Genomic DNA, 25,261 nt, shown 5'->3' on the forward strand with positions numbered 1-25,261 from the left:
AGTATATGGGTTATGTTTTAACCATGGCAAGAGTTGAACCTACACTTAATTTCCAACCCTTTATAGTACATTAACTAGGTAACGCAAGCTGCTCTAGTAATATACCTGCATTAGGTACGTACAACATATATATACCGAGTCACATGATCCTGGATCGGGCTATCGTCTTCACCCGCAAAGGAAGTGACCAATCATAGCCGCCGTATTTTTTAGCGACTCAGCCTTGGAGCTCCAACATTCCCTGTTCTTCCCTAGTTAGCCCAATATGGATGCATGATTGACGAATTCCTTTCTTACGAGTTTTATTTTTATGCTTTTCCGCAGCTCTTGAATCCAAAAATCCCGAAAATCAAAAATGCCGTCCCACGTGCCCTCCAAACCGGAGGACATCGATACCAAGTCCATCATCTCTTTGCAAGAATTAGAGCCGTCGCCTGTTCGTGATTCCCTGGACGTCGAAAGCGGCGAATACTTCCCTAGGGCCCCCTCTCCCGCTCAACATGGAATTGGAATCTCAGTGCCCAAACTCGGCCTTAGTGGTCATGGCTGGGATTCATGGCGTACGTCAAGCGACCAAAGCTAGTTGATATTCTCTAACCACAATCATTATTTAGTGACTGGTATTCAAAGATACTCAACGTACCCACCTACAGCTTTCTTCATCCTACATCTCGCCAACACCTCTCTTATCCCACTCGTGACTCGCTCCGTATCCGCGAGCGAATCCTACCTTTTACTCACACGACCCATATATCAGGCCCCGGGGCTAGAGCATCTTGTCTTGACTATTCCTATAATTGCGCATATTGCCTCAGGAATTGCTCTCCGCAACATTCGTGCTACGCGTAGAGCACGTCTGTACGGCGCCGAGACTCGCGCACAGCGGAGCACGTTATATTTCTGGCCGCGCATGTCTTTACAGGCACGCACGGGATATTTTGTCACGCCGCTGATTGCATTCCACGCATTCGTCAACCGTGCCACGCCATTGATCGTCGAAGGAGGAAGCTCTGGCGTGGGACTTGGCTATATTGCCCATGGCTTTGCTCGGAGTCCTGTGTTCTGGAATGTCTTCTATTTCTTCTTTGTAAGTGCCAGTGTATGGCACTTCGTTGGTGGCTGGGCGACCTGGATGGGCTGGAGAGTGACCACAGCGCGCAAGGAGCGTGGCCAAAAAGGCTCGTTGGATGGTTACCTTAGACTTACAGAAACAAAGTCAAGGAGACAGCGCAAGATGTGGTGGGTTGTGAATGGGATTGCCACTGCTGGCGCGGCTCTCTGGCTTGCAGGTGCTCTCGGCGTTGTTGGACGTGCTGGCGAAGGCGCAGGTTGGGAGGCCAAGGGGTGGAATGAGATGTATAGTCACGTCCCGATCATTGGGGAGTGGCTGTAACAGCTTTGTATGATTGTGCATATTATCTATATAGACTTAATCCTAATGTATAAAAAGAACCTGAAGACGTGATTGAAATTATCTTTCTCTACTATGAAAATTTATTTACCAATATCAAGTCTTGTACTCGGATATCACCACGACGATTGCCTACAGCAATATGTATATACTCAATATAACTCGGACTTCTTAGTCTCTCATTGTGAGAGTCCTTACATGTATATGTACACATGCAGCACATCAACGTTTTATAGTATAAATTACAAAACAGGTATTGTTGTGTACTGTATGCTGGTCCGTGCGTAGAATCTTTTTCTCCGTCGCATTGAATGTCTTGTTGCGACATGCTGTGAAAGGCTTCGCTCATGAACCCCTCGTTGATTTTTGGTTCAGCAACGAAATGCGCTAAACGGATATTCCTTCCTACCCTTATTCCCACCCAATTCCCCCGCTCGACGCCCACTGCGATCCAATCTTTTATCCGAACCCTTTCCACTTCTAGAGCCATGGAGGATCCTCAGATCCAGCTGGTGGAACACCAGGGAGAAAAATACAACGTCGTCAAGGAAGGCTTGGCCAGGATTCTTAATCCGCCCGCCCAAGAGGCTGCTTCGAAAGGCACGAAGAAGGATCTCAAAGACGATGACCAAGTGCAATCCGTCTTCTACAACCCAATCCAGCAATTTAATCGCGACCTCAGCGTGCTAGCCATTCGCGCTCACGGAGAGCATATTATCGACCTGAAGAAACAAAAAGCGGCCCAGAAGCTGAAGAGGCAGGCAGGCAATGGGGAAAAGAAACGGAAGCGTGAGGACGACCAGGCCGAAAACCCGAGGCCCGCCCCGAAAGCAGAACACAAGGAAAACACAGAGACAAATGACCAGCAGGTCCCCGCTCCCCCGGCCGATCAAGAACCGAAACCAGAAGCCCGGCCAGAGCAACCCGCAGCTTCCTTCACTGTTCTTGATGCTCTGTCTGCAACTGGGCTCCGCGCTCTCCGCTATGCCTCGGAGCTTCCGTTTGTCACAAAGGTCGTGGCTAATGACCTGTCAAGGTCAGCAATCAAGTCCATGAAGAAAAACATTGAGTACAACAATCTTAAAACAATTCAACCCAATCTGGCCGATGCTCGAATTTATATGTATGGGCTCGACGATGCGAGCAAGTTCGACGTCATTGATTTGGATCCATATGGCACAGCATCTCCGTTCCTAGATGCCGCAGTGCAAGCAGCCAAAGATGGCGGCCTTTTATGTGTTACTTGCACTGATGCCGGTGTCTGGGCCTCGACCGGCTATTCGGAAAAAGCATTCTCTTTGTACGGCGGTATCCCCATGAAAGGCCTCCACTCCCACGAAGGTGGCCTGCGATTGATCTTGAACGCCATCGCCATGTCCGCAGCTAAGTATGGAGTGGCCATCGAGCCATTATTGTCTCTGTCTATCGACTTTTATGCTCGTGTCTTTGTCCGGATCCATCGATCTCCTGCACAGGTCAAGTTTACCGCGGGCAACATGATGCTCGTTTACAATTGCGATGTCGGCTGTGGCGCATGGTCAACGCAACCCATTGGGTCTACTAGATCCAAATTAGACCGCAAGGGAAACCCCATATACCACCACGGACTAGCCCAAGCGCCCGCAGTTGGACCGCACTGCGAGCATTGCGGCACGAAAACACATCTTGCAGGACCCATGTGGGGTGGTCCGCTACACAATCCCGACTTTATCCAGAAGATTTTGGACATGCTTCCTGGAGCTGATCGCGACACATATCAGACCTGTGATCGGATTGAGGGAATGTTGACCACTGCCCTTGAAGAGGATTTGGACCTAACGCCATCTAACTCCGAGCCATCAAGTCCTAAACAACCTGCCTCAAGCAAGAAGAACCTGCATGATCCTGCATACCCTGCCATCATCCCTCGAATGGACGTTGCCGCTCGGGAAAAATACCCTTTCTTCCTTACACTCAGTGCTCTCGCGAAGGTTATCCACGCAACCACCATTCCAATCGACGAGTTCCGCGGTGCTCTCAGCCACCTGGGATATCGCTCCACTCGTAGCCACACGAAGCCCAACTCCATCCGCACAGATGCGCCCTGGGAGGTAATTTGGGAGATCATGCGTGAGTGGGTCCGTCAGAAATCGCCTATCAAGGAAACCTCCTTGAAGCCTGGAACCCCAGGTGCAGCGATTATGAGCAAGGGCCGCGAAAACCTGCGTAAATTGGGCGATGAGGATCAATGGCTATCGCTTCTCAAACAGGACCTGACATCTGCCGTTGACGCTGGCAGAGATGTCGGTGACTTGGTCACCAAAGTCGAAGCGGCTCTCTACCGGTCCGGATCGCGAACCTCCTGGCAACGTGCTCCTGCTCCTGCAGAGACTCTCCCAGATGCCGATCCCCAGCCTGTACCGGAAAAGGAAAAGGCACCTGCACAGCCCTTCAAGCGGCCTCATCCCAGTGCCCTCGAGGTGGTGTTTGATGAGGCTTTAGGTCGTCAGGTGTCTGCTGCCCATACCAAGAAACGATTGGTGCGGTACCAGCTCAATCCTCGTGCTAACTGGGGTCCTCTCAATCGTGCGGGGCGCTGATGTTTAGATATCCCATAGTTATACATGTAAAAGTCCTCTGTACGGTTTATGTTTTTTACCACCTTCGTATACATCTACACAAGGACATCTAAAAGGAACAGTGTGTTCTTACATATACCGTCCTTAGTATCGTCTTGATAAATCAGATCCCTAAAGTACGTCGTTAATGATAGAGGCTATGCGACTTGAGTACTCCGTGCTATCAGTCCTACCTACATAGGTATTCCTATATCCACGAGTCATCGTCCCAATGGTTGAAATGGCCCCAAGGGCTTGACCCAATACTTTCTTGTTGGGGTCACCAAGTGCTTAGTCACAGGTTAATTAAGAATCTTGAACCTCGGAATCGACGTAAGCACTAAATTGGAACTATTTATGTCTGTCTAAAGCTCTTCTTGGATTGATTCTGGGATAAAATACTCCATACTCCTCCATATTCTACAAGAATGGCTGTTGGTGGTTGTTTCTGCGGCAAAGTCCGAATCGAATATAGTGGCCAGCCTCTAGCATCGGTTAGTATGACCTATTATACCTAGGCAACATTGTCCTACGTTAAACGAAGCTAATATATTTCCCATTAGGCATTGTGCCACTGTCTCGACTGTCGCAAGCTCACCGGGGGACCATATAGCTTCAACTACATCGTCCAAACAGCAGAGCTGCATGTTTCTGGAAATCCGAAAGAAGTGCCAAAGACATCGGACAGTGGGAACGAGATTAAGAATTATTTCTGTCCTGACTGTGGTTTGTGTTATACTAAGATGTGGGAAGATAGCACCTAACTAACGTAATAGGTACGCCGCTTTATGGACTGAAAATAAAGCCCAACGGAGATCGTGACGAGACTACAGTCATCCGGGCAGGGATACTTGATAATGTTGGGATTTTGCACGAACGGACGCCGGTGGTGGAGATATATACTGAGCAACGATTGAAGTGGGTGAGTCCTATTGAGGGGGCTGATCAATTTACTGGCATGTTGCCACTCCCATAAACTGGTGACCATGTGTCTGTCATCTTGATGCTGGGTACATTGGGTGAGGTTCCATTTATATACATATTGTAAAACACAGGCATCATTCTAGAAAGCGAAAGCACGGTACGACTGATCTCGAAAACTGTATTAAAATGCAAACTGAAACTCATATACATGCACATAAACACATTTGAACTCCAAGGCTCTGAGACATATCACATAATGACCCATGGAAACGAAACAAGAAAAAAAGAAGAAAAAAAGGTCTATCAAAAACAATACATTATAAAGAGGTATCAACAGAGATGGATCATTTCGCAACATTTTCGTTGCCCTCTTCGTACTTCTCCCAGTTCGCCAAGATAGAGGCAATGCGGGGCGAGTTGGTGAGGCGGTAGACATCCTCGAAGTATTCCTTGGTGATCTCGAAGGGACGGGCAGTGACGTTGGGGATGTACTTGCCGACCAACTTGCTGGGGTCGATGGTGGTCTTGTTGATCTTCTTCAGCAAGAAGGAACGGAAGGGCTTCACACCAGAGCGCAGGAAGGTGCTGTGGAAAGGAACATCGATACCCTTGAGAGGAATGGTGGCGAAACCACGCTCCAGGGAGATAGGACGGGGCTTGGCCTCGGTTTGCTTGACGCACTCCTGGATGATGCTGACCAGGTGCTCCTTGACGTCCTCCAGAGACATACTCTCCATAAGAGCGGGGATGTCAATGTTCTGCGCCTTCAAGAAGTTCAGCAGGTTGGTGAGGCAGTCAAGAGCACGGAGGTCACCGGCTGCGACGTATTGCATGTTGGCGACGTTGTAGTTGACAATCTCCAGCAGCCAGCCAGTGGTCTCGGAAATGTTCTCAACAACGTACTGCAGTGCCTGCTCGTTGAAAGTCTTGGAGATACGGCTGGGGTTGACAGCGCACATGGAGTAGTTGGAGCGACCCTGTGCATCACGCTCGACAGCGACTTGCATGGTCAGACCGCGGTAGAACACAACAGACACCAAGCTCTCAATAGGCATGACATCAGCAAGGGCGGCCAAAGCCGAGTATTCACCAAGTGAGTGGCCAGCGAAGCTGCTGTCGCGCTGCACCAATCCTTTGGCGCGCATGTCCTCGAAGCTGGCTTTCTCCATCAGAGTCAAGGCTGGCTGAGTGAACTGGGTGGCAGAGAGAAGACCCGTGGGAGACCGGTAAGTGTACGAGGCGGTATTCTCATCGACCTCCTTGAAGATCTTCTCAGACTTGATGGACCCGTCGGCGTTCACTGACTCGAAGGTCATGGCCATGTAGTTTTGCCGAATGGCCTTACCCCGAGGACCACCGAAGTAGACTGTCAGCTCCTTGGGGTTGTTCTTGACAATGTCAATAATGGAGAGACCGTAGTTCTCCATGAAGTGGCGATCAGCCCGGTCCCAGACCTCCTGGGCCACTGGGCTAGAGCCATATAACTCCATACCCATGCCCTGCTCCTGAGAGCCCTGGCCAGTGAAGACGTAGGAAGTGACGGGCTGCTCAACCTCGGCCTCACCTTGCAGAACCTTCTCTTCAGTCTCCTTGTTGCTGGCTTCAACCTTGATGATCTTGCGACCAGCAATCATGCCGACATGCTGCAGCTTGACAGTGATCATGTCGTTGGGTAGAACCATACCGACCAGCGAGACTTGGAAACCGCGAACACGGCCAATGTTGTTCTCAGCGGCCCAGGTCTCGACCAGGCTGCGAACAGCGGCACTGCTGTACATGCCGTGGGTGATGGTTCCGGGCAAGTTGGCGTAGCTGGAGAAGACACGGGACACGTGGATGGGGTTGTAGTCACCGGACACGCGGGCGTAGGTCTCGTTAGAGGCGGGGGCACGCAGTTCCAGAGCGGTCTTGCCACTGAGCGGGATGGGGTTCTCAAAGTACACCGGCTGCTCAATGGAGGTTCCGTTACGCTGAAGGTAGTCAACCACGGGGTTACCGTGCGAGTCGCCTGCCTCGTATTCGACAGACGCAACTTGGATGACCTCCTTGGTGGGAAGCTCGAGAAGAACCTGTCCAACGGTCTGCACGTTGCTAAAGACAGTGGCATTCTTGAAACGGATCAAGCTCTGCAAGCGGAATGTCAGGGTCTGGCCTAGAAGCTCAATCTCAGCATCATCCATGCGGAACCATTCCTTCGAACGGAGGATGGCGACGTCCCGGCTGGTTGCAAGGTGAACCTGAATGGGGACCTCATCCTTGCGCTGGAAGGTGTTCTCGTAGTCCGTGTAAGCACCCCGGTACAGGAACTGACTGGTAACATGCATGATGGCTTTGTTCTCTCGCTTGATGGTACCGCAGACCTCGACCATTTTACCAGAATCCTGGTTGATGACAGAGTTAATCTGGGCTGTTGTGTCCAGAACGTCGCCAACCTTTAGGGGCTGGGCGCCGGGAACCATCTTGAATCCGTTGGACAAGTGAACAAGCTTCAGCAAATCTCCGTCAATGGTGCGAGGGAAAATAGGCTTGGTGATTGCCTGCCAGCCTGCCACGATGGCAAAGTCCATAGGGGCAAAGACCTCCTTGCTAGGACGGTCAACGAAAGCCTCACCGGTGTTGCCAACGGCGTGAACAAAGTCGGCAACATCCTGGGCAGTGATGGTCTTCTGGCCACCGCTGAAAGTGGCAGTGGTGGGGGTGTCGAAAGGCACGTCCTTGTTGCCGAACCAGACCCGGTAGTAGAACTCCTTAATGCGATCGTTGCGGTCACCCATAACTTCACGAATGGGAGCGTATCCAGTCTCGGGGTGATAAGTGAACAAGAAGTTCAAAGGAACAACGCCATTCTCGGCGGTGCGGCCCTCGAACAGGCTCAGACTAATCTGCCCCTTCTCGTTGATCTTGGCCTCGACTGTCTTCACCAATTTGCCAGACTGGTACGGCTCGCGCACACTGATAACAGTCTTGGCAGGATCATTGGGGTTGGATACTTCCACATACATGCCTGCGGTGGGAGCGACAATCCGCTTCATGGGGTTGGTCTGGAAGCGGTGGCCCTGAACGTAAACATCAGCCAAGAACAGAGCATGTCTCCAGGAGTAGACGTTGCCGGCAAGAAGGCCGAGCCAGCGGTCCAAGTCTGGCAAAGCTGCAGTAGAAGACAAGCGGAAGCTGGTCTTGCTTGGCTCTTCCGAGATAATCAAACCATCAGAGTCCGAGTCAGTGGTGCTCATAAGCTGCCCGCCGAAGTACTCAATGACAGGAATCTTGGTGCTGTCGCCACCGTAGACATCGCGCAGGAGGCCAGCGATGTGTCCCTGGTGAACACCGTCAAGAATGTCCTTAACAGGCTCATCAATGACGTTAGAGAAGCGGGCAGCCATGGGACCCTGAAGAATACAGGTTCGGCCGACGTCTTGATCGACAACGGCCTCAAGATCCTCACTCTGCCACAGAGAATCCTTCTTGAAGAAGAACTCAAAGTTCTCATCTAGCACAGGGACGAAAGGAACGGGCTTCTGGCCACGCTTTTGGCAGAGCAGCAGGAAGTGCTGCACATCCTGCGCATTGATCAGCTGATTGGCAGCTTCGGGGTAAGCAGACAAAATATTGTCAACGGCAGGGTAGGGGGTATCAATATCAGAATAACTCTGAAGAAGCGAGGCCTGGCCTTGGGCAGTAGTGAAACGCTCCTCGACACGACGGATGAAGTCACCCGTCAAGCGCTTGAGCGAGGGATCGATCCATCGCGACTCGTGCTTGATGTACATGAGGTCCACCATGCGGCGAACGACCTCAGCATAAGTCATATCTTCTAGATCAACAGTCTCGCCTGCAGCATTGCGACCGAACCAGACCTTGTGGAAGTCATCATTCAGCTTCTTGATGATGTAGTTCCGTTGCTTCTTCAGTTCGGGGACACGCTTGGCCTTGTCGAGCTTGAAGATCTTCTGGTCCATTTCCTGCCAGAACAGCACGCCGCGAGTGGCCAGCTTATGGATGGGCTCACCCATTTCAGACAGAACAGTGATCACACCACCTGTTGCTTTCTGGTAGGTCTTCTCCCATTCCGCATCGTCCACACCAGGGGCATCAGCAATTGCCTTCTTAGCATTGTAAGAGGTGTGTGCCTCCTTTGCAATCATCATGCGAGAGCCGAAGAGACAGCCGTCGAAGGGCATAGGAGGGTAGCCATACTTGGCGGACCACTTACCCGAGAGGTAAGGGTAAGTGTCCTCCGAACCACCGAAGCCACTGCCGGCAACAAGCACAATGTTATCTTGCTTGCGAATACGGCTGTACATCTGGAGAATGGGCTGGTGGAAGTCCTCGAAGGAGTGGTGACCACCGCCACGGCCACCAGTCCACTGAAGGATGATGGGGAACTTAGGGTTGGCCTTGGCAACATTAATGACTTGCTGAATCGCATCGACGGAGCCAGGCTTGAAGGCAATGTGCTTGATACCAAGAGTTTCAATGTATTCATTGGCAACCTCAATGGATGGCACACCGGCCCCAATGGTAAGACCCTCAATCGGCACGCCCTCTGCGCGCAACCGACCGATCAACGGAATCTGCCAGGCCATCGCCCGGGGGTTGACATAGATCAGGTTAATAGTGATGCCACGGCCAGGAGGGATAGCCTTCTCAATCTTGGTAATGGCTTCTGTCATCGTCTTCGCGTTGTAGTAGCCACCACCAGCCAGCTCGATGTGATAACCGGCATTCATAGTAGCAGCCACAAAGTCCCAGGGGACGGTGGTGGGTGTCATACCAGCCACCATGACAGGGGGGATTCCCAACAGACGACTCATCTTGGTGTCCACGTAAGTTTGACCGGTAGATGTCTGTGTCAGGCGAGGGCCGTGCTCCTTGACCCAGTCAACAGCAAACTTGACGGAATGCTCATCACGGTCAAAGAGCTCTGGCTTGTAACCGACCTCCGCGTTGGTTCCGTCCATTTCACCAGCGAGAATGACCCGAACACCGGTACCATCCTTGTTCCTGTTAGTCAGGACGCCCAGACCAGAGATGCCACCTGGGCCGAAGTCAACGATGTGAGTTGCACGGGGGAAGACAGTGGCTTGCTCCCAGTTGACCGCATCGTGGGTGATCATGCGAACCAGTGAGGGCACAACGTCCTTGTCTCCCAGTTGCCGCAGATCCTCTCCAGTCTTGGTGTGGAAGACGGGGATCTCCAGTGACTTGGCGGGGATCTCAACAACATCTTCCAGATCCTCGAGAATGCGGTCATACGCAGAAACAAGGTACTGGCTGTGGAAAGGAGCAGTAATGGGGAGGAAACGGTTCACAAAGCGGACCTTGCGCTGGGTGAAGGGCATACGGTTCTGGTCAAGTCCGGTGGCCGCCTTGACTTTACGCAAGCGAACATTCAGACCGTAAAGCGAGATGGGAGGACCAGTCACGACAAAGTTGCGAGCACTGTTCACTAGGGAAATGGAGATGTGGCGGTCCTCGGGCAAATGTTGGTTGGTGGCGTCGATGTGCTCCTGAACGGCGGTGAGCGAGAGGTCGCGGATAGACAGCATGGGAGTAGGGGTTCCCTCGCCATTCTCAATCGAGTCCTGGAGAACGGACGGGGCGATTGAGGTGCGAGGGTAGGCCTGCTGACTGCGCAGACCAATCCAGAACAACATGGTCAGGGCATTCTGGGCCGCTGTGGCAAAGGAGTCCCAGCTGGTAGCGGTTGCAATAACGGCAGCGGTGACGACTCCCTGGGAGTGACCTGTGGTACCGAGGATGCGTTCTAGGACATCACCAGGTTGGCGGCCAAGGACCTTGCAGGTAACCATATAGTGGGCCAACTGGACCAGACCAATCAATGGCAGACTGACGGGGGCGGAGACCAGGTAATCGATATCGGGCTGTGCATCCCGGTCTTGCAGCCATTGCATGATATCCATGCCCTTCGGGTAGAGCTTGCTAGCCTCTGGCTCACGAGAGAGCGTTTGGAGCAATTCGGCGGAGGTAGTAATGAGCTCTTCGACAAAGGAAGGGTACGTGGTGTAGATGTTGCGCAATTCGTCGAAGTACTCCTCAATATTGCCTTGACCACCGAACACAGAGTAGATACCTGCAGCCTCGTCGGATGCCGCACGGAATAAGGCAGAGTCGTAGGGCTTGGTGGGCCTGCCCGCCGCAGCTCGCCCGGCATAGTAGGCCTCGACGACTTGGTTCTTCTTGGCAACAATGCCGGGGAGCGCAGCTGCCACGGCGTGAACGTCATTACCGCGCATGAAGGCACGTTCAAATTCATTCAACACGAGCTTCAGAACGTCCAGGTAGTTGCCCTGTGCATCGTCTTCCTCCTCGAGCTCGTGGGCCACATGCCCAATGTAGCGGGCGACCAACTCGGTCACTGATGATGGCTCATCATCTTGGGCCAATTCGTCTGTGGGCTCGGGTAAAGAGGCAGTGAAGCTATCTTTCAACTGCGATGCATGGAAGTGAAGCGAGGTAGGGACGAGGAAAGAGAACTCGAGGGATCCATGCGAGAGGATGAGAGGGCGGAGAGATTGAGAGGATCGAGGGGTGTTGATACCGGTTTGGGGACCGGTCGATGTGCCGTACATGATGTGGCTCTCTCTCTGTTGAAAGGAATAGAAGGAGATTAAGAAAAAGACCAGAGGGACCCTAAAATTGAAGAGGGGTTTCCTGTTGCTGTGTTAGATTTCATGGAATAACACCATCTCGAGGGGTCAAACTCACTGGGGTGACCTGAGTCCTGGAAGGTCTAAAGTAGAAAAGGGGGGGTATTATCAAAGGAATAAAGACAAGTAAAGGGACACAATTTCAACAGATATACAATATAAAATAAGGAAAGAGGTCCAGAGCACAATTGAGCCTGAAGGGGAAAGCAATAGGGAAAGAAAAAAAAAGGTCTGGTTGAACTGCAGACAGCTCAAAGGGGTTTAGCGTGGTAGGAGACCCGCCCCAATGGGTTTTGACTTGGGTTGAACCCGTTGGGAATGGTTACACTGTGTTACCCATGTATTGTAATTGAGCCTTGAAATATCGGTTTTTATAGTTTGGGTTTTTTATATTTTCCATCGTATCACATATATACATGTAGTAACATCTAAATATCAATCTAACTATATCTAATCTACCTACATATGTGGTCCATTGAGTTGGTGATTGCTGTTGGGATCTCTTCAACATCTCCCCGTAGTATATTTTCCCCCCTGAACCCCAGCTAGCTATCAAAAATGATCCACGCAATGCCGCAAATCGTTGCTTAGTGTCAGATCCTTCGGCCGAAGCTCTGGAACCCCAACGCCCTCACCAATTTGACCTTGTCCCTCCCCATTCATCCGAACATCGCTGTCTATGACTTGATAATTTTTATAGGATCATCAAATTATTACTTTTCTCATTCTCCCAATATCATCTTTACAATTCCACCGTTGTCTATAGGGTGAGTGGTTCTTGTTCCTTCCTTTTTTATTTTTCTTTTTGGCCATTATTTCCATGTTGATAAAACTGGAAAATTACCATCCGGTATTATTTGTTACCACATCTATCTCCGTGCTCCATTTCCTTTCCCACCTTTTTTTTCCCTTCTTCTTTCTGGATCAATCCAATTGTCTTGGGGACTTTCACTGATACCTTTCATACATAGGATTGACTCCTATTCTAATTCTCTCCCATTACTTCTTCTTCGAGTCATCCTCCCCTACTCACTCCTTTCTCCGCTTGGGCACTCTACGACGACTCCGTCGCGCCCCCCCCAAACCCGGACATTTGTCCTAATTTCGTCCTTCTGTTTAATCAATTGATACCCATTACTTTCTATCATGCGTCCGGAAGTTGAACAAGAGCTGGCTCACACCTTGTTGGTGGAGCTGCTTGCCTACCAATTCGCCTCCCCCGTCCGATGGATTGAGACCCAAGATGTGATCCTCGCCGAACAGCGCACCGAGCGCATTGTCGAGATCGGTCCCGCAGATACCCTTGGAGGAATGGCGCGGCGGACGCTTGCCTCCAAGTACGAGGCCTATGATGCTGCCACTTCAGTTCAGCGCCAGATTCTCTGCTATAATAAGGATGCCAACGAGATCTACTATGATGTCGAGCCCGTGGAGGAAGAACCAGAGGCTGCTGCAGAGCCTGCTTCCTCGCCTGCCCCTGGGGCAGCACCAGCTGCCGCTCCCGCAGCTGGAGCTCCTCCTCCACCCCCCAGTGCAGGCCCTGCTGCCGCAGTGGAAGATGTCCCAGTCACAGCAGTCGATATCCTGCGGACACTGGTTGCTCAGAAGCTAAAGAAGAGCCTCGCAGATGTGCCATTGTCAAAAGCCATTAAGGATCTTGTTGGAGGTAAGTACAGGCCAAAATTATAACCTTCGTTCGGTCTAACATGTGAATAGGCAAGTCCACATTACAAAATGAAATCCTAGGTGACCTGGGTAAGGAATTCGGTTCCACCCCCGAAAAGCCCGAGGACGTCCCCCTCGACGAATTGGGTGCCTCGATGCAAGCCACATTCAACGGCCAACTTGGCAAACAGTCTTCCTCGCTCATCGCCAGAATGGTCTCCTCCAAGATGCCCGGTGGCTTCAACATCACTTCTGTTAGAAAATACCTGGAGACGCGGTGGGGTCTGGGATCCGGCCGCCAGGATGGTGTGCTCCTGCTTGCTCTCACCATGGAGCCTGCTGCCCGTCTTGGATCGGAAGCGGATGCTAAGGCTTACCTCGACGACGTATCAAACAAGTATGCCGCCAGCGCCGGAGTCAGTCTTTCCACTCCGGCTGCCGGTGGTGACGCCGGTGGCGGTGGTGGCATGGTCATGGACCCTGCAGCCATTGATGCCCTGACCAAGGATCAACGAGCTCTGTTCAAACAGCAGCTTGAGATCATTGCCCGCTACCTCAAGATGGACCTCCGTGGTGGTGAAAAGGCCTACGTGACATCTCAAGAAACCCAGAAAGCGCTGCAGGCTCAGCTGGACTTGTGGCAAGCAGAGCACGGCGATTTCTACGCCTCGGGCATTGAGCCATCCTTCGATCAGCTGAAGGCCCGTGTCTACGACTCCTCATGGAACTGGGCTCGTCAAGATGCCTTGAGCATGTATTACGATATCATCTTTGGTCGCCTGCAGGTGGTGGACCGCGAAATTGTCAGCCAGTGTATCCGCATCATGAACCGCTCCAACCCCCTCCTCCTCGACTTTATGCAGTATCACATCGACAACTGCCCAGCTGAGCGTGGAGAAACATACCAGCTTGCCAAGGAACTTGGACAGCAGCTCATTGAGAACTGTCGCGAAGTGTTGGAAGTGGCTCCAGTCTACAAGGACGTGGCTGTGCCTACTGGCCCCCAGACAACTATTGATGCCCGTGGCAACATTGGCTACAAGGAAGTTCCTCGCACCAGCGCTCGCAAGCTTGAGCATTACGTCAAGCACATGGCTGAGGGAGGCCCGATCTCCGAGTACAGCAACCGCACTAAGGTTCAGAACGATCTGAAGAATGTTTACAAGCTCATTCGCAAGCAGCATCGTCTCTCGAAGTCCTCGCAAATCCAGTTTGATGCACTGTATAAGGACGTCGTCCATGCTCTCGGCATGAACGAGAGCCAAATCATCCCCCAGGAGAACGGCCACTCCAAGAAGGGCGGCCGTAATGCTACCAAACGCACTACTGCCACCCGCCCTGGAAAGGTGGAGACCATTCCATTCCTGCACCTGAAGAAGAAGACCGAACACGGTTGGGACTACAACAAGAAGCTGACTGGCATCTATCTGAATGTGATGGAGTCGGCTGCCAAGGACGGTCTCAGCTTCCAGGGCAAGAACGTTCTGATGACCGGTGCCGGTGCTGGTTCCATCGGTGCCGAGGTCCTCCAAGGTTTGATCAGCGGTGGTGCTCAGGTCGTTGTCACTACTAGTCGCTTCTCGCGCGAGGTGACCGAGTACTACCAGGCCATGTACGCCCGTTACGGTGCTCGTGGTTCCCAGCTGGTGGTCGTGCCGTTCAACCAAGGCAGCAAGCAGGATGTTGAGGCTTTGGTTGACTACATCTACGACACCAAGAAGGGTCTTGGCTGGGACTTGGACTTTATCGTTCCTTTCGCTGCCATCCCCGAGAACGGCCGCGAGATCGACTCTATCGATTCCAAGTCCGAGCTTGCTCACCGTATCATGTTGACCAACCTACTCCGTCTTTTGGGCTCGGTCAAGACACAGAAGCAAGCTCATGGCTTCGAGACTCGCCCCGCTCAAGTTGTTTTGCCCCTTTCGCCAAACCACGGCACCTTTGGTAACGATGGCTTGTACTCCGAGTCCAAACTTGCCCTGGAGACTCTCTTCAACCGTTGGTACTCGGAGAACTGGGGCCACTACCTCACTATCTGTGGTGCGGTCATTGGCTGGACCCGTGGTACTGGTCTGATGAGTGGCAACAACATGGTCGCTGAAGGTGTCGAGAAGCTGGGCGTCCGTACGTTCTCCCAGCAGGAGATGGCTTTCAACCTTCTCGGCCTGATGGCTCCGGCCATCGTCAACCTTTGCCAGCTTGACCCGGTATTTGCGGATCTTAACGGTGGTCTGCAGTTCATTCCGGACTTGAAGGGTCTGATGACCAAGCTTCGCACCGACATCATGGAGACCAGCGATGTCCGCCAGGCTGTCATCAAGGAGACCGCTATCGAGCACAAGGTGGTCAACGGCGAAGACAGCGGAGTCCTTTATAAGAAAGTTGTTGCAGAGCCCCGTGCCAACATCAAATTTGAATTCCCCAACCTGCCCGACTGGGAGAAGGAAGTCAAGCCCCTCAACGAGTCTCTTAAGGGCATGGTCAACCTGGACAAGGTGGTCGTTGTCACTGGTTTCTCTGAAGTCGGTCCTTGGGGTAACTCCCGTACGCGATGGGAGATGGAATCTAAGGGCAAGTTCTCATTGGAGGGCTGCGTCGAGATGGCGTGGATCATGGGTCTGATCAAACACCACAATGGTCCCCTTAAGGGCCAGGCCTACTCCGGATGGGTCGATGCCAAGACCGGTGAGCCCGTCGATGATAAGGATGTCAAGCCCAAGTATGAGAAGCACATCTTGGAGCACACTGGTATCCGTCTCATCGAGCCGGAGTTGTTCAAGGGATACGATCCTAAGAAGAAGCAGCTCCTTCAAGAAATTGTCATCCAGGAGGACCTTGAACCTTTCGAGTCTTCTAAGGAGACAGCTGAAGAGTTCAAGCGTGAGCATGGAGACAAGGTTGAGATCTTCGAGATTCCCGAGTCTGGAGAGTACACCGTCCGTCTCCGTAAGGGTGCCACGATGCTCATCCCCAAGGCTCTGCAGTTCGATCGTCTTGTCGCCGGTCAGGTGCCCACAGGCTGGGATGCTAGCCGCTATGGTATCCCCGATGATATTATCGAGCAGGTGGATCCTGTCACCCTCTTCGTTCTGGTCTGCACTGCTGAGTCCATGCTTTCTGCCGGTATCACCGACCCTTACGAGTTCTACAAGTATGTCCACCTGTCTGAGGTTGGTAACTGTATTGGCTCTGGTATTGGTGGTACCCACGCTTTGCGCGGTATGTACAAGGATCGCTTCATGGATAAGCCGTTGCAAAAGGATATCTTGCAGGAGTCCTTCATCAACACTATGTCCGCCTGGGTTAACATGCTGCTGCTGTCCTCTACCGGTCCTATTAAGACCCCCGTCGGTGCTTGCGCCACGGCTGTGGAGTCTGTGGATATCGGTTACGAGACCATTGTCGAGGGCAAGGCCCGTGTTTGTTTCGTCGGTGGTTTCGATGACTTCCAGGAGGAGGGCTCTTATGAGTTCGCCAACATGAAGGCCACTAGCAACGCTGAAGATGAATTCGCCCACGGTCGCACCCCGCAAGAGATGTCACGACCCACTACCACCACCCGTGCCGGTTTCATGGAGTCCCAGGGTTGCGGTATGCAACTCATTATGAGCGCACAGCTTGCTCTCGACATGGGTGTGCCCATCCACGGTATCATTGCCCTGACCACGACCGCCACTGACAAGATCGGACGGTCCGTTCCCGCTCCTGGCCAGGGTGTCCTCACCACCGCCCGCGAGAACCCCGGCAAGTTCCCGTCCCCTCTGTTGGACATCAAGTACCGTCGCCGTCAATTGGATCTTCGCAAGAAGCAGATCAAGGAATGGCAAGAATCCGAGCTTCTGTATCTCCAGGAGGAGGCGGATGCCATGAAGGCTCAGAGCGACGAGACCTTCAACGAGGCTGATTACATGCAGGAGCGTGCTCAGCACATTGAGCGCGAGGCTCTTCGCCAGGAGAAGGATGCCCAATACAGTCTGGGCAACAACTTCTGGAAGCAGGATCCACGCATTGCTCCCCTCCGTGGTGCCATGGCTACTTGGGGTCTCACAGTGGACGACATTGACGTCGCATCCTTCCACGGTACTTCGACTGTTGCAAACGACAAGAACGAGTCCGATGTCATCTGCCAGCAGATGAAGCACCTTGGACGCTCCAAGGGTAATGCAGTGATGGGTATCTTCCAGAAGTACCTCACTGGTCACCCCAAGGGTGCCGCTGGTGCCTGGATGTTCAACGGCTGCTTGCAGGTCTTGGAGAGCGGTCTCGTGCCGGGCAACCGCAACGCTGACAACGTTGACAAGGTTATGGAAAAGTTCGACTACATTGTCTACCCCAGCCGCAGCATCCAGACCGATGGTGTCAAGGCGTTCTCCGTCACCTCCTTCGGTTTCGGTCAGAAGGGTGCGCAGGTTATTGGTATCCACCCCAAGTACCTGTACGCCACTCTCGACCAGGCTCAGTACCAGGCCTACAAGACCAAGGTCGAGGCTCGCCAGAAGAAGGCTTACCGCTACTTCCACAATGGCCTGATCAACAACAGCATCTTCGTTGCTAAGACCAAGGCTCCTTACGAAGATGAGCTGCAGAGCAAGGTCTTCCTGAACCCCGACTACCGCGTGTCTGTCGACAAGAAGACCTCTGAGCTCAAGTACTCGGCCACTGCTCCCGAGACCAAGGAGTCCGAAAGCACTCGCCAGACCCTCGAGTCCCTCGCCAAGGCCAATGCCGCCGAGAACTCCAAGATCGGTGTTGACGTCGAGCACATCGATTCCGTCAACATTGAGAACGAGACCTTCGTCGAGCGCAACTTCACTCAGAGTGAACAAGACTACTGCCGCAAGGCCGCCTCCCCTCAGTCCTCGTTTGCAGGCCGTTGGAGTGCCAAGGAAGCCGTCTTCAAGTCACTGGGTGTCAGCAGCAAGGGTGCCGGTTCTGCTCTGAAGGAGATTGAGATCGGAGTTGATGCCAACGGCGCTCCGGTGGTGAACGTAAGTGCATGATTCTCCCATTTATCCCATGATTCTAGTGACAACGCTAACATATCTCCAGCTTCATGGTGCTGCCGCCGCCGCCGCCAAGCAGGCGGGTGTCAAGCAGGTCAGCGTTAGCATCAGCCACAGTGATTCGCAAGCTGTTGCTGTTGCGGTCTCGCAGTTTTAGAGCGCCGTGCATTTTCTGTTTGTATTCGCATATAGATCCCAGGGTCTAAATATTCCCTTGGGTTGAGACGTAATGATTGTGATTTATGCTTTTAGATTTCGAACCAGCTTCGTCTCCTGGTTCGTTGTGTTTATAATGGGAATGATGATATTGTGTCTTTCTTTGAATTGTCATTTAGAGTCTATGTTCTAACGATATGATCTTCTTTTTCTTAAAAAAAAGGAACCAAGCCCATCGATGTAAAGGGATTACGGTTAGTTCACGCAACACTCTGCACTGCTATCACAAAAGCGCACGTTCTGGTAATTCTCTGATTCTTGTAGTTATTGATTCCATCAATAAATCTCAGGTTAGAGTAACGGAGTTGCTTGAGAAAGCATCGTCCGTTGCGAGCTTCACAGCACCACTAGCATGGTTGCTAGGGCGTAATATATGTACTCCAGTATATATAATCGGACGTGCCGATTGTTGTGATCTTTTGGTCTAGCAGGAACCATCTATGGGTCCCTCTACTGAACATCCCGACTACTGACTGGCCTCAAGCTCCTATCAACATTTGATACCTCCACATGGAGTTAGCCGGGTGGCAGTGGGATTCCATCTTATGTTTTGCATAGGCACATGTGTAGAGGATGGTTGTTCATGGTAAGGGTATTAGATGTATGTTCAACTATGGACTATGAACTATCAACAACCAGCATAGATCGCATACGGAAGATATTCATGTTAAAGTATTCCAGGGCAAAAAAGAAAATTCAAAATGAAAAGAGGTATCAAGGTGTCTGCTGGACAGCGATTAACAGATAGGAAATGAAAGTAAAAACATAGAAAGTATCCGACATCTGATTTTAACTTGTAACTACCTTGCGCAAACCTCAGTTGCCCTTCCAGGGACCAGGTCGCAGCATCCGATCCTCCTTTCCGTAAACACTGACATCCTTGACAATGGCAATGAATCTCCGGTGATTCTCCTTGGATTCGCCAATACGAGGACGGAAAACTTTCAAGAGGTCGCTGCTGAGGATGCCAGATGCTGGGATGGCTGCATGAATCTCCCCGGCCGTGGGGAAGGTCTGGTTTCCAGAAACTGGAGTCGACACACGAGGGCCTGCAGATGGTTAGCTTATTTCTTGTAAAGATAGATCTGGACCAGAACTGACCTCTGGGGCCGTCCGGACTGTTGGCACGGCTCCCGGGGGGTCGAGGCAAAGGACTTGCGGCGCGGGACCCTTGTGGGGTGCCACCACGAGAGACTGAAGTAGGGGGGTTGAGTTTCAGTTTCTTGATCTTGCCACCCTCGGTCATTTCAGCTCCAGAGCCGGCACCGGTGTCGACATCACTGCCAGATCCAGCACCGCCAGGAATGTTTCGCACGCGCTTCTTGCCCTGGGTAAATCAGTACATATTGGCCAAAGGGGAATGGTTGTACATACCTGCAAAGCGGATGGAGAGATCGGACGGGATGGGGGTTGAGACGTAGACAAATGCATGCTTTTGGCCTTCTTTCGAGATGTATCGGTGCCACTCGCATCGGAAGCGTTTGGTGATCCGATTCTTTTCCGAGATCCGGCAGCTGAAGCTTTCTTCAGGGCGTCCGTATGCTTGGGGCGACCGGAGGGGGTATTTGTTCCCTTGGAGAGAGCTTCCTTCTGATTCTTTTCTTCTTCTGCCTTCTTCCGTTCCTCCTCCTTAGCCCGTTCGGTTTCGCTGTCGTCGGAGCTCTGTCTAAATTAGCTTTGGACTTGCTAGCGAAGATGGGTGAAAACTTACCTCTTCATCCGTGTACGGATTGACATCCGAACCGCTGCTGTAGTCAAAGTTCCGTTCTCTCCTTTTTAAAGCCTTGCGGACACCCTTGCCCAACACACGTCGGGCCTCGCGTTCACGTTTCTCTCGCATTTCTTCAGCGTCGTACTCCTTCTCATCCTTGAGATTGAAGACATTCGCCTTGAGCTGGTCCTCTTTGATCCTCTTTTCGGCATCCTTCGCATCCTCATCCTCATTGAAGAGGTCATCATGCTCTTCATCGTCGGCAAATCGATCCTCTTCGAAATCCATTTCACCAGCCTCCAATCCCTCGGTTTTGATACTTGTGCCCTGCTTTCCGGCATAAACCTTGCGCTGCTTGGCGTATGTTTCCAATTCCTTTTCTTGCTCCAACTGCTGCTGTTTTTCCATGAACCATCGAGGGTCTTTCACTCTCTTGGCCATGAATTTCTCTGCTTCATCAATGGTCAAAGCCTTGAAGTTACTCTTAGCGTTGAACTTGTACCACTTTTCGGCCGGAACCATTCTCATCTTTCCGTTGTCGAGGATAAAGACTGCATGTGTTTCGGACAGAGCTGCTTCGTAGTTTCCAACCCAGGTGTGTCGGTTGTCGAAATCCTCTAGGTGCCATGGCAAAGCCTCTTCGTACTTTATCCGTGCTCTTGCGATCTCTTCAGGAGTCATATCCGACTTGAAAACCTGCTGCGTCTTCTGCTTCGGGGCATTCGGTCTTTTCGAGGTAGAGCCGAGGGCGGGTGCGATTTGGGAAAGGTTCTCAGCGCGCTCTTTTTCGCGTGCTGCCTTTCGAGCATCAAAGGCTTCGCGTTCAGCTTCATCCATCGGCTGGCCATCGATCTCAGACCTTCCTGCATTTGGGTCATGAGTTCGTGCACGCGGGTCGCGGCGATGGAGTCGGACAGGTCGTGTAAATTGTGATTCGTCTCGTGGATCGACGCTTTTCTTCGAGGCAAAACGCGCGATGTGGTGTTTCAGTCCCTCCATCAGAGCTCGCTTTGTTGTCACTACCGGGTAATCCACGTATTTATCGCTAAGCAAAGGACCGCTGAATCCATTCGCTGCCATGTTGTTGTTTGAAAGCTCAAGCATAGGTCGCTCGGACGGAAAAATCGCCGGGGTCTGGGACGGTCGTGATGGAAGAGTCTTGGTGGCTGTTCCATTGGGGGCGGGAGCGGCGCCAGCTGGTTTGGGGACAGGTCTTCTCTTCGGTCGAACCAGTGGATCCGCTGCTTTCGGACGACGCATCCTCATCACCGGGGCACCATTTGGCCCAGTTGGGGTGCGAGCATTCGAAGGATTCGTTGGAGTCGACATCTTGCCGACGTACAAAACAGAGTTGTACGAGTGGTCAAAGACAACGCGACGAATTACACCAGGGGTGGAAATGCGTAAGCAATGCAGCCCTTTGCCTGTCTTGTGTTGCGACAAGGAGCGGTAGATTTGAAAAAGAGTGAGAGATGGGTAAGTCACTTTGAAAGAGCTGAGGCACTGAACCGGAGGTATGACGGTAGACCTCGGAGCAAATGTTTACCCGTCCCGCAATGCGATCACGTGCTTCGGGCAGGTGTCCGGGCCGTTTGGTCCGTGCACCCGGAGGCTCCTAAGGTTTACTTAAAGATCACCTCTATGTTCTACCTAGGTACAGGGCATACCTCAGTAACCTTCAATCGCAATTGAGCAAGATAGAACCGGAAAGGAAACAAAGAAATCAACGATTGACAGGCGCATTGTACTTGATCCAACCCGTAATGTCTCTTTTATACGATACCCTTGAGCCAACTACATATACTGTCTAAGTCTCAAGTCGTCAACGACAGGCAGTACAAGCAGCCGACTATTCTTGCTTTTCTTTAACTAGGTACCCATGTAGCATATTTACACAGTTTCGTATTATTTCACTGGAATTTCCGTTTATTCAATTAATGCAAAATTTACTGACCGAATCGTTGACCCGGTTCTAGTGGCTTGTACGGACAAGCAACCCAATCACAGCCCTTGACACAGTTAGCAGACATCAAACAACCAGAATATCGAGGACTTACCTGTTTATAGATCTCTGTACCCCACCATTTGAAACCATCAACCAAGCCTGGGTAAATGAAGGCAAAGAAGACAACAACCACTGCAAATGCCAACCCAGAATCCAATGCGGCTGACAAGGTCATTGCGTACTTTTCCCACCAGGCCGTCCTCCTTCGCCGGATCACATAGTTGAAGACAAAGCATACAAGGGCCCAGATGGAAAAGTTAAGCCCGGTTGCAGGCGGTATCCAGCTCAGACTGCCAAACAAGATAGGGAAGTTGACCATACGCCAGAAGCTCTTCTTCCTGTGTCTCCCCAGAAGCCACGCTCCGAGAGGGGCCACGGCTCCCAACAAAAAGGCCCAGACAAGCGGACGATATAGCCCTCCTGGGCCAAAGAAGCGCTGTGGGCCAACGACTCCCCAGAGAATGCTGCCGTTGAAATGGACTCGAGCAATGGGACAATTGAAACCATTGATGGCCTCCGGGGTGCAAAGTCCCGGGACGAAAGTGAACATCCAGTTCAGAACACCAATTTGGGTCAGACTTGAGACCAACGTCGCCATCATCTGGACGCCAAACAGAATCCGTGGTGGGATCTTCATGTAATGGCCGAGCTTGAGGTCCGAAGAAAACTTGATCCCTTGTGCAGAACTGATATATGAGTACGTCACAAAAATCATGTTCGCTACAGGCCTTCCCGGAAATACAATACCGCAAAGGAGTTGGCAGATCAGATAGAGGCTGCTATGTTGATTGGTGACGGCCATGATGATGCCAACTGGGATGAAAAACACACAAGTAATACCAAGGGCCAAAAGTAGCCCATACCAAGGTAGGTGTGTTGGATAACTGTAGGCTTGGGTCAGCTGCTATAATAGGTTAAAGAGAGGGGGAAACGTACTATTCCACCGTGAATATGGCAATGGCGAGCATAGAGATGAACACGAGAAGATACCACGTGAGAGGAGCGTCCTTGTAGCGCCTCATCAAGCGACAGTGAACATCCTCCCCTCCCAATGGAATCTCCTGGCTCGGTTCATGTGAGCTGGTCCTTGGGAATTCAAAACTCTGTCGAGTCGTATCATTGCTTGCACGAAGCGGCTGGTACGTCTCCATGCCTGGCACATCTCGTCTTTCCTCAAAAGCCTTTCTAGTCTGATGCCAGATGTCCTTCCCATACCAGCAAACGGTGTGAGTGACCAGGGATGCCAAAGCGGCAAACTGAACGCCGTAGGATAGCACATAGGTGATTGGGAGATAAACTGGGGAGTAATCTTGATAGGCCTTTTCATCGAACAAAAAATCTGCGGTCAGGATTCGGCTCACGTTGTATGGCCGTCCGGTATTGTCGAACACTGCCGTTGAAACTATGGGCATATATGCAGAGAAAAGAACATTTTTATAATCTTCGTTTGGTCAGCAGAGTTTAGCAGAGTTAACAAGATAAGATGGGTGGGGCCTTACAGAGTATCGGGGCGGCTACCCAGATGACAACCACCAGTCCCGTCACGATATTAGCTGCGGCCCACCAAGGCGTGAGTAATGGGGAGCCAATATAGGCAATCTGGGCCCAATCGAACGTCAAGGGGAACATCCCGAGACCAGAGGCAACACCAAACTAGGAGAGTCAGTCAAAGTAGCAGAAAAGGGCCTGAGTGTCTTACCAAGTTCGAAATCACCACATTTTTGGGTGCCAACCAAGTGATCACATTAAAATAACTTAGAGCAGGCATCAACAGCCCCGGAACAAAATACCAGACAAATGCCCCTGCCCACACGACAACGAAGAATTTATATCGGGAGATGCTCCAACCATTTGCCTTCTTGTTGACAGACTTGTGCATTGTAGAGAACATTGCAGTGGACATCAGAGTTCCCGGCCAGATCATAGCCGATGGCCGCACGAGGAATCGTCGAGTTAGACCCGCGAATGCGTATCCCAAAACCTGGGTGGATATGATGAGCAGCAGCTGGTATATAATCGGAACATCCTGGTTGTAAAATTTATGTTGCTCGACAATAACCTGTCCTGGTCAGCTTCGTCATGAATACTTCGTTGGTGTACTAACATCAGTCGCGAAAGCAAATCCAAAAGAAACATTGCTGCTAATGTAGACGCAAGCATGCTCCTTTTCGTTCCAACGGCCCTGGCCAAGCCAAAGTCTGACACGGGACGCCAATGGAACAGGAGGGGCATCGATCTCACCGGAGAGAAATTCGCGGTGGTGAAGGGATCCGTTCTCGAAAATCTCGAGAGGGTCATCTGTTTGTTTCAAAAGCACATCCCAAAACTTTCCCAGTGGATGGACTAGAACAAGGGCAATGATTGGGGTAATGGCAACACTGGGATAGCGCAAGGAAAAGAAAAGATTGGCGGCTGAACCCGTCAAAGAGAATAACAATGAAAGAATCCACATCCGAGGTGCTAAAAGACGTTAGATATAAGCAGGAAAAAGCATTAGGAAGATAGCCTACTGTTAATAGAAAGAGAGATATCATCCGTGGCCGGAACTGAAGCTCGTACTTGGGCATACGGCGAATTGTCTGGAGGATCCTCAACCGAGGATTTTGAATCATCATCATCAATCTCGAGGACATTTTCATCGTCACTTGTCATATATGGTGAAGACGCCGGTGTCTCCTGCATCACCGGGTTTCCCGGCACAGCCAATCCAGTGGCAAATGAGTATTTAGAATCAGGACCCATTCCTATATCGGACGCGGCGGATGAAGGCCGACGATTGTGCCTCTCTGCGTACAAGCTGTTTCGTCGCCTGGCAGAGGAATGTGATCGTCTCGGAGTAGATCCTCGCACGTTGGAAGAGCTCCCACCGCCATTTTCGAGGCTCGCTCGTTGTAAACCCCCACGGACATTCTGACCATGCGAGATGGAGATATCCTCTTCCGAGTCGTCTGGACTTTGCAATGCTCCGTAAGAGGGAGCCCCGGGGACGGGCGACGAGCGAAGAAGAGGGGTGCGCGACATGAAGGCCCGAAAGCGCTGAACAATCCCTGTGTCGGGG

General features: G+C 51.7%; 7 protein-coding genes across 7 annotated transcripts; 4 read left to right on the forward strand and 3 right to left on the reverse strand.

Annotated features, from left to right (window-relative positions):
* Window positions 1–355: 355 nt before the first annotated feature.
* N7525_000069 (MCP1 family protein) lies at window positions 356–1,393 on the forward strand (the record flags this gene model as incomplete). Its single annotated transcript, XM_002560019.1, has 2 exons — window positions 356–560; window positions 615–1,393. The coding sequence occupies 2 exons, from the start codon at window positions 356–358 to the stop codon at window positions 1,391–1,393; spliced, it is 984 nt and encodes a 327-aa protein (XP_002560065.1).
* A 506-nt stretch (window positions 1,394–1,899) lies between these two features.
* N7525_000070 (tRNA (guanine26-N2)-dimethyltransferase) lies at window positions 1,900–3,990 on the forward strand (the record flags this gene model as incomplete). The annotated part of the gene is made up of 1 exon (XM_002560020.2): window positions 1,900–3,990. One exon carries the CDS (start codon window positions 1,900–1,902, stop codon window positions 3,988–3,990), a length of 2,091 nt encoding a protein of 696 aa, XP_002560066.2.
* A 446-nt stretch (window positions 3,991–4,436) lies between these two features.
* Window positions 4,437–4,984, forward strand: N7525_000071 (GFA family protein; the record flags this gene model as incomplete). The annotated part of the gene is made up of 3 exons (XM_002560021.1): window positions 4,437–4,502; window positions 4,572–4,734; window positions 4,785–4,984. The coding sequence occupies 3 exons, from the start codon at window positions 4,437–4,439 to the stop codon at window positions 4,982–4,984; spliced, it is 429 nt and encodes a 142-aa protein (XP_002560067.1).
* A 292-nt stretch (window positions 4,985–5,276) lies between these two features.
* Window positions 5,277–11,525, reverse strand: N7525_000072 (tetrafunctional fatty acid synthase subunit FAS1; the record flags this gene model as incomplete). The annotated part of the gene is made up of 1 exon (XM_002560022.1): window positions 5,277–11,525. One exon carries the CDS (start codon window positions 11,523–11,525, stop codon window positions 5,277–5,279), a length of 6,249 nt encoding a protein of 2,082 aa, XP_002560068.1.
* A 1,224-nt stretch (window positions 11,526–12,749) lies between these two features.
* Window positions 12,750–18,474, forward strand: N7525_000073 (trifunctional fatty acid synthase subunit FAS2; the record flags this gene model as incomplete). The annotated part of the gene is made up of 3 exons (XM_002560023.2): window positions 12,750–13,269; window positions 13,320–18,256; window positions 18,318–18,474. 3 exons carry the CDS (start codon window positions 12,750–12,752, stop codon window positions 18,426–18,428), a joined length of 5,568 nt encoding a protein of 1,855 aa, XP_002560069.1. The 3' UTR covers window positions 18,429–18,474.
* An 829-nt stretch (window positions 18,475–19,303) lies between these two features.
* N7525_000074 (transcription factor IIF subunit TFG1) lies at window positions 19,304–21,527 on the reverse strand (the record flags this gene model as incomplete). The annotated part of the gene is made up of 4 exons (XM_002560024.1): window positions 19,304–19,536; window positions 19,589–19,814; window positions 19,862–20,149; window positions 20,199–21,527. The coding sequence occupies 4 exons, from the start codon at window positions 21,525–21,527 to the stop codon at window positions 19,304–19,306; spliced, it is 2,076 nt and encodes a 691-aa protein (XP_002560070.1).
* A 617-nt stretch (window positions 21,528–22,144) lies between these two features.
* On the reverse strand, window positions 22,145–25,224 carry N7525_000075 (uncharacterized protein; the record flags this gene model as incomplete). The annotated part of the gene is made up of 7 exons (XM_061211464.1): window positions 22,145–22,207; window positions 22,256–23,087; window positions 23,140–23,644; window positions 23,703–23,856; window positions 23,903–24,262; window positions 24,308–24,581; window positions 24,773–25,224. The coding sequence occupies 7 exons, from the start codon at window positions 25,222–25,224 to the stop codon at window positions 22,145–22,147; spliced, it is 2,640 nt and encodes an 879-aa protein (XP_061070690.1).
* Between the last annotated feature and the right edge of the window lie 37 nt (window positions 25,225–25,261).

Source organism: Penicillium rubens (assembly GCF_028828025.1).
Source record: "Penicillium rubens strain IBT 27055 chromosome Unknown utg000001l_segment0_segment0, whole genome shotgun sequence".
NCBI classification, from domain to species: domain Eukaryota; kingdom Fungi; phylum Ascomycota; class Eurotiomycetes; order Eurotiales; family Aspergillaceae; genus Penicillium; species Penicillium rubens.